Source organism: Petromyzon marinus, chromosome 50, assembly GCF_048934315.1.
Source record: "Petromyzon marinus isolate PM22_M1 ecotype Great Lakes invasive population chromosome 50, UKy_Petmar_22M1.pri1.0, whole genome shotgun sequence".
NCBI lineage: Eukaryota > Metazoa > Chordata > Hyperoartia > Petromyzontiformes > Petromyzontidae > Petromyzon > Petromyzon marinus.
The window spans coordinates 10,132,217-10,146,091 of record NC_133716.1 but is presented as its reverse complement, the minus strand read 5'-3'; the positions used below and the strand labels follow the sequence as shown (position 1 = coordinate 10,146,091).

Below are 13,875 nucleotides of genomic sequence, written 5' to 3'. Positions count from 1 at the left end.
CAGCGCCACCAACTGCCTCGTACCCTCCAGAGTGGATATTTTCTTTGTGGGTCACCACTGAGGCATTTGAGCACCCTATCCATGCACATCCTTCTTCCTCCGCATGGCTATTTATTTGCACCTACAACAACGATCAAAACCTTCGTTTTATATTTTTTGACTTCCATTCACTGCTAGGTGCACACAGTGGGGGGGATTGGTGGAAGGCTGCCATTTGTTTGACCGGGATGCATCGGTACAGTGCGGGCGGTGCACTCCCCAACCCAACCACCCCGGTCTGTGGGAACATCGCCTAGGGAAGTCAAGGCTTCCAAGCCCATCATTGATCGCCCGCCTCCACAGGATGTGTGCGCCCGGTCTGATAATGGGTCTGAAGCCTGAGTTCCACAAAGCCCTCCCCAACTTTCCCCAGGGCTCACATTCAAAGGTGATCGGCTGGGTTTTTTTTTGTGTGTGTGCGAGCGGGCGAGTGAGTGAGGGGTGGAGAGTGCCTATAAACAGGCAGTGGGTGACCGTCCCGAAAAAAAACAATTCTAGTTTAGAGGGCACGGGGGGCATTGGTGGTGCAGGGCACATGCGACCTAAGCAAAAGCGCAGGTTTCTCCAAACAGCGCAAGTTTCAAGTTTAAATTGTCGAACACGGTGAGAACTTGGGAGACTGGGAGAGTGGTGACCCCTGTGTCACGACAATGACAACAGCAATAAGGTAGAAGCGAAGTGCAATGATGACTCAATTCATCTCAAGAGGCCCTCGGATTAATGATTTTAAAAAAATTGTAGTGCCACGGTGGGTGGGAAGATGTTAACTACCTCGCCTGGTATGCGATAGGTCGTGGGTTCGAACCCATACCTGACGCCTGGTTTGGGCTCGAGTTTGCATGTTCTCCCCGTGGTCGTGTGGATTTTTCTCCGGGACCTCCAGTTTTTCCCTCCTAATTTAGAATCAACACGCGTTTATAGTATTGTCTACTATAAATGTTCACATGATAAGCCACTTCTTGAGCTATCAATCGTGGACGTTTCGCTTCTGAAAAAAAGCTGTATACCTCAATGGACCTTACCTGGTAAAATAAAAAAAATAGTTTATAGACTCAAACTCAAATCCATAAAACTCAGATAAGCTCATTCTAACAAATCGCTCCCCAAACGGGAATTTGTATTCATGGTGAGCTGAGTGCTCAGCCACAGTAGCAGCTAGCCACGATGGCATAGTAATTCCTGCTTTTACTGGTTACTATCACTTATGATGACCTTTGAAGATTAATGTTGCTTTATAACTGCCATGTTCATCACGTCTGCAGATTGCTCCGATCTCGTTAAGGAGCATAAGCTCCTTGCAACAAGCGGCCTTTGGCTCGCCATCGGACAAAGACGGTCACCGCACGGCACGCTTTATGATGCGCCTCTGCGGCCGCCTGAAAAGCTCTTCCAACATTAGGAATCCACTGGAGCTGTGTTTGGGGCCGTCCATAAATGACGTCACGCACCTAGGTGGGAGGGGGGGGGTCAGACATTTGTGACGATGTGTGACGATGGGGGGGAGGGGGGGGTTGAGAAACGTGACGTCACATCAAAATGAGCAACTTTAAATAAATATAGACAACACGTTCTCCTTAATTAATAAATGTTTTCTCCTACAACATCAGAGTGCAGCGCCACATTAAATACGCACTACAATGACAATAGTTTAAAGCGATTTGAAGCATTTTTTTTTGGGGGGGGGGCAGAGCTTTGTGACGTCATATTTGAAAGGGGGTCTGACTTTTGGTGACGCCGTGTGACGAAGGGGGGGGGGGTCAAAATTCGTCCAAAATCGCGTGACGTCATTTATGGACGGCCCCTTTCTTTCGAACTGCTTTTTGTGTTTAGTATATTGTCCTTCCCCCTCACCTCCGATTAGCACAGTTGGCGACGTACGATGCAAAAGAAGTTCAACGTACATACAATTGCTAATTGTTAAGATTAACTAAGTGACCTTGTGGGTGTCCGACATGGACAGAGTGATGCACTTTATCCGGGCGCTCTGGCTCAACCCCAGACATGGAAAATGTTTGAAACAACACCGGGCAGTCTGAAGAAAACACCAGCATCAGGCCGCAACCCGATACATTGGAGGGAGGACATGAGCTACTCAATTCAGTTTCTGATAAAACTCCCAGTACGTGAGCCGAAATATCGGACTTTATGCTGAACAAAATACGGTGCAAAATGAAAATACATCGGAGAAGTATACAGCACAACTGCAAAACACTACATAGTGTTATTGTGATTGATTATAATTCCCATAACCTTTCGCATCACTTTGGGATTCAGTTTGTCTTTTAATTGATTATCCTATCCCGTAGCACCACCTCCTAACCATCATCTCGACAATAAACCTCCCACAAAGTTTAAACTTTCGTGCAAACTAATTTTTAATATTCTTTTTACCTGAAAAGTTGCAAACGTTAAGTGCAGCTTGTTTACCAAATTAAACATTTTTATGTCAACACATTGAGCGCCTGCTGGTTTAAAACCCAGTACCTCTACTTATACAATTCACTCCTGATATACAATGGGGGGGTGCAGGTATCATTTGGAAATGCAGCAATTACTGTGTAGGAAAGCAAAGTGTTCGAAAATCCACAGTGCTGCTGTACACTGTCTGGATGCCATCAAGGTGCATTAATCTGCTCTGATCTTTATTGACATTCTGGCTTTGCTCCTGCTTGCCCTTCCACTGATAAGTGATAACCCCCCTACCCCCCCCCCAATCATCCCCCCCCCCCACGTCTCCTTACTCCCACCACCACCCCTCAAGCCCACCACTCTCTCAACTGCTACCCTACCTGCCAGACGCCGTGGCTTCCGCCCTTGCTGCACCATCACAGCACACCCCCTTCCGCGCCTCCATCAGCCCTTGTTCCTCCATGTATTATTAAGTATGTTATTATTTTCACAAGTGCTGCATGACATAGAAGCAAAGCTAAAGCTCCGTGCTCAGCAGCGAGTGGTGAAATCAACACCACCCTCCAGCGGCGCATTAGGGGGGGAGTGTGGGGGTGTTCGAGCCGCCATCCTTTGCAAGCATCGCTGCGATGGCATTGCACCTGGAGAAATCCTACACCCGTAGCACTTCACCGTGACCCTTAATCCTCCACCGCATTAAATTTCCTTACATTATTGGGGGGGGGGTGGAGTGGGGGCGATGGGGGGGGGGTGTCCCTTGAACAATTTAATTTAAACCCTTGGCAGGAAGTGTTCATTATTTGTTTAAATATCATCACCATGAATGTTTATGTACTGCAGTAGAAAATAATGCTTTAATTATCCAGAAAAATCTCAAAGTGTGTGTGTGTGTTTTTTTTCTGGTACATTTTGGCTTATTCAATAACGTGCGAGTGCTAGCCCATCTTGGGGTGAATTTAATATTTGCAAGTAACCGACTTGACAACATGTTACCATTCAGACAGAATCAGGGCTGCCTGGATTATTCTTTGTACGTGCGACGGCCTCTGGAAACACGATGTTCTTCCATGGGGTGGAGCGTTGGTGCAATGGTTAGCGCATTGCTTTGTAAACCAGGCGGCCTGCGTTAAATTCCCGGCCATAGCTAACATCAGTGAGCGAAGAGTGTGGTGAAGTATGGTCAAACAACACCTATAGCCGACGCATTGTCAGGAGGCATTCATTCAGCAGTAAATTGACAGAGAGCTGTATGTATAGAATTATTTATTTTATTACTCCGTGAGCAATGCGTTTTTGTGTTTGCTATAAAATTGACGGGGGGGTGTTTTCTTTGTGTTTTGCGGATGCCTCTCAGACGTAAACGTTGACCATCAAAGCACAACTGCCTGGTCGAGATGGCCCTTGTTTACCGTCTAAAAATAAATCAGAGGCTTGTGTGCTTCATGGAAACTCCACTTGGATAGTGGGCATGAATTAACCATACACACGCGTCTGCAGTACTTGCAGCAATTTGGCTTGGAATGAGGAATGCAACGGAATGTCTCGTGTCTTGACAAAGAAAAAAATATCTGCAGATAAAACGTTGCGTAATGGTGTGACTGGCATTGGCCAAATATCCCTAATTTCAACAAATAAAACCGCCCTGCAAACCACGCAATGGGGATGACACCACAAAATCACCCCCGACTGCAAACGGTTAGGTAAACAATCACGCTTATGATAAGATAAACGTGTATTAATGAAACATCGGTGTGAGTTCCGACAGCACACCGATGTTGAAGCATTTCGCTCTTTCCCCGATCGAGGTTTCAAGTTCTGGTTTCTAAAACGCGTCGTGCTGCTGGAGAGAAGCAACAACACGCTGGTATTGCCCCCTTTTGGTGTGGGTCCACCACTGCAGCAGTGGAAACTGGAAATTTGCCACAAAGTCCCATTATAAGTAGTAATAATGTTAACAACGCCAGCATGATGAAGGGCTCTTCATTTGCATTGATAAAATCAACATGAGTATCGCAAAATGTTTTAACCGACATAATGGCATTTTTATGAATGCTAAATATTTTCGAATATGGTCAAATTACAAGTAAGCCAACACTTAATGCTGTAGAACTAATGTATGCATGTTCAGAAATGCGTGTATGCTGAAATTATTTCGCACCGTACATAACCAACCGTGCTAATCGGAGGTGGGGGGACACACACACATTATTGAACTTTGTTTCCTGAAAACCAAATATTGTGCACACACAAATACAATGACATTAGGCTTGTATGTGGAAAATTGAGAGGACAATCGTGTGAGGTTTAAGTTTTATTTTGTATAGTATTTTATATATCTCTCACAGTTTAAAAATATATGCTTAAAAAAATCTCAACGAATAATTTGTTTACATATTGATCGTAGCAAAACCATCACGATTTATTTTAAAATGTTAAATTAAAACAACAGTACACTTGCGCTATAATTTTAAATACACGAGGAAAAGTGTCAAAACATACACATTGTATTTTTAACAATTCATTGGAACATATATTTTTGTTAAATTTAAATATGCTCAAAGTCTATTCGTTACCTTTTTAGTGGCTTGCAATTATTTTCTAATTAAAGGACATTCATAAAACAGATCAATCCACCGCGTGAGAGTGAAGAATGCGACCTTTGCATTTCTATCCTGTTGGCAAGGGCGATGTAAATGCAAGTACAGTACTTGGAAATAGCTTTGCGTATTATTAAAATTAATCTTATAAATTACCTCCCTCACCTTTCAAGGCTGTACATAAAGTAGCTATACAAACTCATGGGATTTTTTGCAGAGAATTGTGGGGAACAATTTTTTTTTCCTTTTCAATTAATAAGAATGTTGTCTCAGTCCATCAACCACCGGGCTTTCTGGACCAAGAGCCAGGGCACTTTCCGTCACCTTTTCTCAAATTCCAGCCCTTGCAACCATCCGCTCTATCAGCCTTTTCCCGATTTACCAATATGTTATAGCCATATGCACATTGAGCCCACTGCACACACACACACCGCATGCACCTGATGGTTGGCAATCAAGGACAGCTGTGCAGTTTGAGGGTCGTGAAGACTGGAGTTAAGAAACACTAGCCGACGATCTAGACCGATTTGAATCGTCTAGATGCCATCAGTGAATTCTGGGCTGTTCATCGACCCACGTTACGCAGCGTGATGTCACAGACAGGAGTCCATTCATCTAAGTCAGCGGTCGGCAACATGCGGCTCCGGAGCCACGTGTGGCTCTTTAAACGACGTCACGTCGTTTGTGCAGTGTTTCTCAGCTCTTTAAACGACGTGACGTCGCACGTACGGCTCTTTAAACGACGTGACGTCGTTTCTCAAAGACCACCGCCGTCTCGTATTCACCGCGTGCATTGCGGCACTTGAAATATTGATTTTTTTAACCGATTTTTTTTTAAATGGCTCTTCTTGTTATTTTTGGTTGCCGATCCCTGATCTAAACTACAAACAGCAGAGTTTGTAGTGAGACACCTTATCATATGTAGACACACAATAAAAAAAACACACCGGTGTATGAATGAACATTTGATTCAGCTCTGATGTAAGCATATGCAGACTTTTATATACTGTAATAGTAAAAACAAAATCCAATTGAATGCGTACCAACATGATGAGGTAAACATATACTGTACAAATTGCGTATTTCCTTCAACACATATAACATTGTAATCTATCTCAAGCAGTAAGAAAAACTCTGCTAGATTAACACAGCTTTAAAAAATATAAAAACATCACATTGTCAATAATATTTTTTCTCTCAGCAATGCATCGATTCTGTTTGATCTAAGCTGGGGGGGGGGGGGGACACTCCGTGACTACATCTTTGACTTCACTGTGAAGAAAATAAGCGGCTGATGCAATTTCTGGAGCACTGATTACACGGACATTCCTAGAACACAGTGGTGTGTACCAATTATATTAGTTCACTTTGAAAGCAACTCAAACATGATAAAGTGAATATGTAAATCAAGAGACTTTGACTCTCATTGTTTATATAATGTATACGTAGCTATTTGCTATGCATATGCTACGTTTTATATGAATCTACGTCAAAAACTTTGATATAAATACAAAACTAATCCTGAACACCTTACAGGTGAGACGCCTACAGCCACACCTTGAAGCGTGTGAGGTCTAATGCTGTGGATTTTGATTTGAAATCACTCTGCATTGTTTAAGAATACATGCAGCATGTGTTTACATGTTCAAGGATACATTGAGAATGAAGGCCTCTTTGCAAAACATAAAAAAACAAATCTCATTTCCATCAACAAAAAAGCTTCTGTAAGGCCACTGCATAAGAGCTTGCATATATCGTCTGCATTCCAAGAAATATGAGCAAACTGGTGTATTATTTATATGCATTACAACGTAGCATACACAACCTCGCTCACACCCAGTGCAGTGTATTTTACATGACATAACTGTAATTTCCCACAGATGCTCACATATCCAACCTTTTGACAGATCCACATATATCTCAGTCGGATATGTGATGTTCAAATGTATATGCATGCGCACTTATATTTTTCAAATAAATGTGTTTCATTGAAGAGTGGTGATGCAATGTTTAGCGCACTGTGCGACAATAACGGGTGCCTGGGTTACATTCCTTGCCATGCACATTCGGAAGAAAGTGATGTCTGAACTTTACCTCGATCTCTCCTAGGTCTGCTGAGCCTACAATTCCTACCCGATAGGATCAGTAGAGCTGGACACAGCACTGGAGAGACAGAGGTGGCTGGAGGTAAGCGGCCAAACTATTTCCTCATTACCATGCTGGCAATAATTGGCGCCTGCTAACAGCACTTGCACTGTCAGTCGTAAGGCTAATCAAGACATATTTGTTGTATACAAGAACAGGCATGGTCAGGTTTTAAGACACTGCATGATAAAGGCGACATCATGAATATTGAAGCGAATGCACCGGTGGTGCAGCAGAGCAACAAAGGGTGCTGCAAGCTCTTTGCATTGCTTCCACAGCCAGTGGAAATCCTGCTGTCTCTTTGCTGGAACCACGGCCAGAGAAGAGAGTCTAAACCGATCCCCCATGAGTTACCAAAATAGTGATTCATAGCTCCCGTCTGCAAACCGAGCTGCACGTGCTTTTTACCTGGGCCATCACGTGCCGTCGCGGAGTCAACATGAAAGCGAGGGACGTGACTTGTTCAAGAAAAACCATGGTGGGAAAAAATACAAAACCAACAAATGTTAAATGAGCGTGGTCAAACCTAACCCCCCCCCTCCCCGCACTGCTCATGGCGGATGGAGAGCCGGAGAGAGAGAGAGAGGGTTTATGGGCTGAGACCTTGGACCCTAATAGTTCATCGCGTATGTGACCGATGACCCTGGACTACAGTAAAGCCTCTAGAAGGCAGAACAATTTTGGGGAGAATATTTCCCATTCTGGGGGATGATGTTCTGCATACTGTAACTCGTTCAATAAAAAATAAAATAAAAAGCTAAATTTTACTTTCATGTAAATATCATTACATTTACACGTAATTAAACTCCAAGATATTTGATTCATACTTTATAACAATTGACTAAATTTTGATTTAAAGGTTTCGTGACTGCAGGGATTCATATTCTTGGTTCTTTCGGTAAAATCACGTAGAAGGGAAACAATAAAATAATAAAAACATAAAACAATAAAATTCTCACGACGTTTCGACTGCAACACAAGCAATCATCATCAGGTGTGAAAACCACAGCAATAAATTGTTTTTTTCAAATTTTCTTGTTGTGGTTTTCACACCTGATGATGATTGCTTGTGTTGCAGTCGAAACGTCGTGATAATTTTATTGTTTTATATTTTTATTATTTTATTGTTACCCTTCTAAGTGACTTTACCGAAAGAACCAAGAATATCATTTACTAAATATTTGCAGCTTACATTTTATATACATATATTTTTTATCACTACCATATAGTGTAGTCTGAGCGAATTTACATCACCATAAAGCATAGGATGACGGCTGAGCTTCACTGGGCTTGGAAGGCCAAATAGATTCTGACGGGCTCGAAACACTTATTTTATTTGTAAATTAAACTTAAAATCAACGTAAAAAAATCACGCAGTATCCAAGAGAACAGATTCCCAAATTCCTGGCATATATAGCTTTAGAATCGCCAGTGCACATACTGCACGCACAGCGTCTCTGACTTCAAGCAACTTAATTCGCCCGTGAACAGTTTTCTGGAGGGCTTTTTATGTTGTTAATGATCTCAGAAAAGCCCCCCAGCTCACGCCAGATTCACGCTTACTCGAGTCTAAATTTTAGAGGTTTGACTCTGCTCTTGCTGTTAGTAGCCACTTACTAACCCAAACCCTGTACCAGCAAAGCCTGGTTCCAAATGGTCACGGAAACAAGGTGTCAGCAAGTGTGCTGCGTGTGACCAGAACCAGCTTGCCATTGCGCGACAGCTTCACAGCCAAAGAGGCTCCCAGGGAGACGATCCAGAGCGGTGGCGCTACACCAGGGCGTTGTAGAACTCCCCGGCATGGGCCACGTCTGAGCGGAGGGCTCGCGACAGCTTCTTGGTTCTCCGACGGACGCACTCAGCTGCCTCCATGGCCCGGTCGAGTGATGCGAACAGGCCAGGGTCGTACGACTGTAGGTAGAGAATCAGCTGTGCTCAGCCACCGAGTCACTTCCACCAAGCACAGGGGCGAGAGCCCAACCGAGACTGAGATGCATCTCTTTTGCAGCAACAGTAACAGCAATGGAAAGGTGTGGGTATCATAAATATCTCCCTGAAAGAAAAACAGAAAGCATTTGCCCTGATTGCGTGGTGAAAATGCCACATTCTCACTGGCAAGAACAACGTTCACTTTCTACCTTGCATTGACCACAAACGAACCCATTTGATGTACTTCCACCCCTTCCCTACCTCGCAACCTCAATTGAACCCACAACATTGAGTTGGGTGCTCTGTCTCAGTGACCCTTGACTGGGTAAGGAACAAAATGGCGCCATGAATGCTGATAGTTCATTTAGAATTGTGCCAAAGCCTCACCGAGTCTCAAGACTCTTTTGCAGGAGGGTCCTGCCATAGGGATGTCTGATTATTCCATTAAATAGTGTTTGGCTTTTGCGAGGAAACTGTATTACCCAGAGAAAGCCCACGAATACGAGGAGGTGACATACCTTAACGCAACTTTTGTTTAAACCTATTGCCGTACTGCTATCTCCTGGTCATTTGCCAGTTCAATTCAACACCTGGTATTCCTTGGCAGTAACCCATCTAAGGGCTGACTCAGCTCAGTTTTTCTTGGTTTCCAAGACGTCGTGAGTATTTAATAAACCTCTTTCAAGGAAACAAAGAGAAAAACAATTGTGAACATGAATTTAAAAAAATTCCACAACTACTGTACGTCACAAATTGAACCAATGAAATGATATGTTATTGACACCGGAACAAGCATACAACATTCTGCAATAATTCTATCCAACGTACAAAACCACTGCAAAACACACCTGCCTATATCTTCCATGCCACCACAGAACAAGATGCAGCTGAATACATTCTCAAGTTTTTGCATTTGTGCTGTTTCTCTAATACATTTGCAGGTGGTAAACAAAACATTTAAAGGAAACAATGATACATTTGGCAGTTTTGCCTTCATAGCCATTTCAGCATTAAGATAAGACGTTTAATGACGGGAAAAAAAAGAAAAAAATCACAGGCGTCCCCGCATTGTGCTCGCTCGACCTTGGATCAATTTACCGGATCCATGCTGTTCGTGCTTCTGCTAAATTGACTGATGGCCCGGCCGCCGGACTCATAACCTAACCCCTGCCGCGGGGCGGCAAGGGTTAGGCTCACGTGGCGGGGCGCTCGCTTCCCGTGGCCATGAGCCCCCCACCCCCCCCCGCCCCCCGACGCCGCAAGACAACGGCGAGCAGCGTAGGCGCCACGTGACACCCCGCGTCTCCGCAGGGGGACGGCCCGGCTGCTTCCCCGCGTCTCCTTCGTTAGCGGAAAGTAACGGATCACCCTCACGCCGTTTCGTCGCGGCAGGGCATTCGTCATCGTTCAGCACTGGTGTGGTTTGGTTGTGCCGCGTGTTGCTCGGTCCTGACGTCTGCTGCGTCTGTCCCACCCGTGGACAGACTCACCCGTGCCGTAGGAAAGTGGAATTCCCATATTGATGATTAAATTACTCCTGCGTAGGGTTTGCCCGTATGCTGTATGGTGATATGATGTGCGTTCGGGCTGTACCGTTTCGTTCCACGTGCTGGGAGCTTTTTCAGGAACTGAATTCATTGGCAAGAGCTGGCAACATCAGTACCAGCAGGCAGCACTATATAATCAGCATTGGCTCGCCACTGATGTTCACTGTGGTTGGAAATCAAAGCCGGATTTGTAGCACAATGAGCTAACCACTGCACTAGCCTACGCCTTTTTTATTTTTTTTCGTGCATGACCTAAAGGGCACAATTGATCTAGAACCTTTAATGCGTATTGGAAACGTAGTCCATAGTTGGGGCAGCTGTTGAAAATGCCTGCCACCTTACGTGTGACTTGTTCTATGATTAACAACCCCAAGGGCACCTGAAGGGTGCAGCTATAGCATTAAATTCAGCAGTTTCTATGGATCCGTGTGGCGGAAGAAGTTTTAGTTGAGCAGAAGAGGAATTTTGTATTCGAGTCGATGGCCAAATCACCCGGAATGACCCCTAACTTTTCAGGTCTCGGAAGCTAAGCAGAATTGAGCCTGGATAGTGCTTGGATGAGTGAGTGACCACCATGCACAAACTGGTTGTCATAGAGCCGTGGGGCTATGTGGTGGGTAGCAGAGGGAAGTGCAGCCAAATAAATTGTTGTACTGCACGTCGATGTTCCCACGTCTATATGCCCCGCATTCAATAACCCGCGCTGACTAGTCTGGTGAAGTGTGCTCAAATAACCCCTGTAACCTGTATGGGATGGGGAGGCACTCATCCATTGGTGGTTTGACAAAAAGGGCTGCACATATACAAGCTTATGTTTATAATATTTTAAAAAAACATGCCATTAAAATGTAACAAGATTCAACGGCTCACAAATACAGCACAATCCGTCAGCTGAAAGGTAAAAGCCAGATATTTTTCAGAATGCAGGACACTGACAAGAAGCTGCACCAGAAATAAGGGGAGGTGAGTGACCACAGCTAACTGTGGATCGCTATTAACACCCGCATTTTATAGGCAAGGTGACCACAACTAATCCACGGAGTCCACTAATTTGCAGCGGCAGAATTGTAATCGTTGATCTCGATGCAGCAAGTTATATAACCAAAAAAAGGAACATTGTGAAGGATTCACATTTCAGATAAATGCTGCCCATCAAGAAAGGCAATTGGCAGTGCTCTGTTAGCGCAATTCTGTAATGAAGGCATTCCGGTGGAGATATCAGAAGCAGCAGTCACGATCGCAGTAATTAAGCTGAGGCTCATTGCCATACTTACACCGCACAGGGGCAAATTAAAGACACGCTCCCAATGCTCATTTGAGCCCATGTGGAGAGCCCCAGTGCCGCTTTTTAATTTACGAAATTGTCTTTTATGTGAAATAAAATCTGCACTCGGCTTCATTACACGGAAAATGGACAATGGGTGCAGATTTGGCCGCTTACGCGTGCCTCACCTTTCGCAGACATTTAAATACAATTCATAGCAACATACATCTCTATCTTGCGTCCGCTGGGAGGAGGAGGAGGCGGTGAGGACAGCAGGTTTGACATAAGTTCCGAGATAGCGGAGGAGCGCCTGCGGTTCATTACTGGGGCATCCAGGGAGAGCGGCAGGCAGTTGCTGTCAGGGGTAAGAGGTGGCAAAGCCACATGGCCACCAAGCGCACACGTTTGCACAGGGCACAGCTGTGCAATATAGCCATTTGTTTATTTATTATTATTCTTGTTCACCAGAGAAAGACTCACAGAGTCTCAAGGCTCTTTTTCAGGAGGGTGCTACCAAGTTTTCGCATTAGGAGGGTGATGCTGCTGCTTTGTGTAATCTCAATTGAGTAATTTGCAGGTGATAACTGAGCGTTGGGATGTTTGGCTAACACCAGTTATGTTGGGAATATTTTTTTTAACTACAGGAGGAAATTGGGAAAACCCCGAGGAGAACATACAAACTTTACACGAAAAAAAATCAGGAATCGAGCACAGGCTCTCCTTGCCATGAGGCACAAGTGGTACGACTGTGTCACCCTGCCGCCGAAAAACAACACACCGCAATGTTGTGATGGATCGTACAGTGCAGGCAAAGGTGAATGCCGTATTGGTGTAACAGTCGCACATTGGATTTATTATTCAGATGCCAATGGATCGTTCTCCCGGCGCGGTAGTTGAAACAATGGGGCAAGTTGATTCAATCCCTTCCGCCTCTGCCCACCCAGCAGTATAAATGCATACCACCACAGTGAGTCGATTGTGAGGTTGCGTGTGGTGGGATGAAGTGTGGGTACTCCCGCCTTTTCAACCGTACAACACGATGTCCACTGTAATTGTATCGTCCTTTAATTGTAGTGCTCATTTATTTTTTTTAACACCTTCCTTTTGCTTGGCACCCAACATTTGAGCCACCGGCCGCAATTCGCTTTCTTCGCCTTGCGGCTCTGATGCCACGCACCTTCCACAAGATGTCCCTGGCGGTCACCCAGCGGCCGTCTGCATCGCGAGCGGGCCCCACGCTGTGGCTGCGTCGAGTCCGCTCCGGCGGTTGCCCCGGCACGCGGTCAACCGCGGCATAGAGACGCGCGGGAGACACGGGCACGTACGTGGGGGCAGCGCTTGCATAATATCTGGGGGGAAAGAAACAAGACGTACAAACGGAGACACCCCCGGTCCGTAATGGAGATTTTCGGGGTGTAAGATCGCGCGACCAGAAATGGTTCGTTACACCCGCCACCGACCCGACACAGCCAATTGGTAAGGTTTGTCATGTAAATATAACGTGCTATTTTCGTTACTGGTACAGCACACTGGTGTGTTGGAGAGTAAACCCACATCTACAATTCGGGTACGTTTTGTAGGAATTACAACCAGCAGCCAGAGCTATGGAGAGATCCTCCTGTTTAGGTCTTAAATAGAGGGATAGATGTGATGTCATCACTTGTGAGCCAATCAGGTGTGAAATCCAGAGGCGAATAATTACTGGAGCAACGTTGTATTCGAATTGAAGATGTTGTGGGTTTACACTCCAAGACACCAGTGTGCTGAACTAGTTACTGGAGCAACGTTGTACTCGAATTGAAGATGTTGTGGGTTTACACTCCAACACACCAGTGTGATGAACTAGTTACTGGAGCAACGTTGTACTCGAATTGAAGATGTTGTGGGTTTACACTCCAAGACACCAGTGTGCTGAAGTCGTAACGAACTGGCATGTTTTGTTTAC

General features: G+C 44.9%; 1 protein-coding gene across 4 annotated transcripts in view; it reads right to left on the bottom strand.

Annotated features, from left to right (window-relative positions):
• Window positions 1-4,746: 4,746 nt before the first annotated feature.
• LOC116953167 (microtubule organization protein AKNA-like) overlaps window positions 4,747-13,875 on the bottom strand; it is an 86,717-nt gene continuing 77,588 nt past the window's right edge. For all 4 annotated transcript variants that reach the window (XM_076074862.1, XM_032973082.2, XM_032973083.2 and 1 more), the window contains 2 exons: window positions 13,108-13,279; window positions 4,747-9,101 (listed from right to left, as the gene is read on the bottom strand). In XM_076074862.1, the coding sequence (XP_075930977.1) occupies window positions 8,961-9,101; window positions 13,108-13,279 (313 nt within the window). In that variant the 3' untranslated portion in view covers window positions 4,747-8,960. The remainder of the gene's footprint in view (window positions 9,102-13,107; window positions 13,280-13,875) is intronic.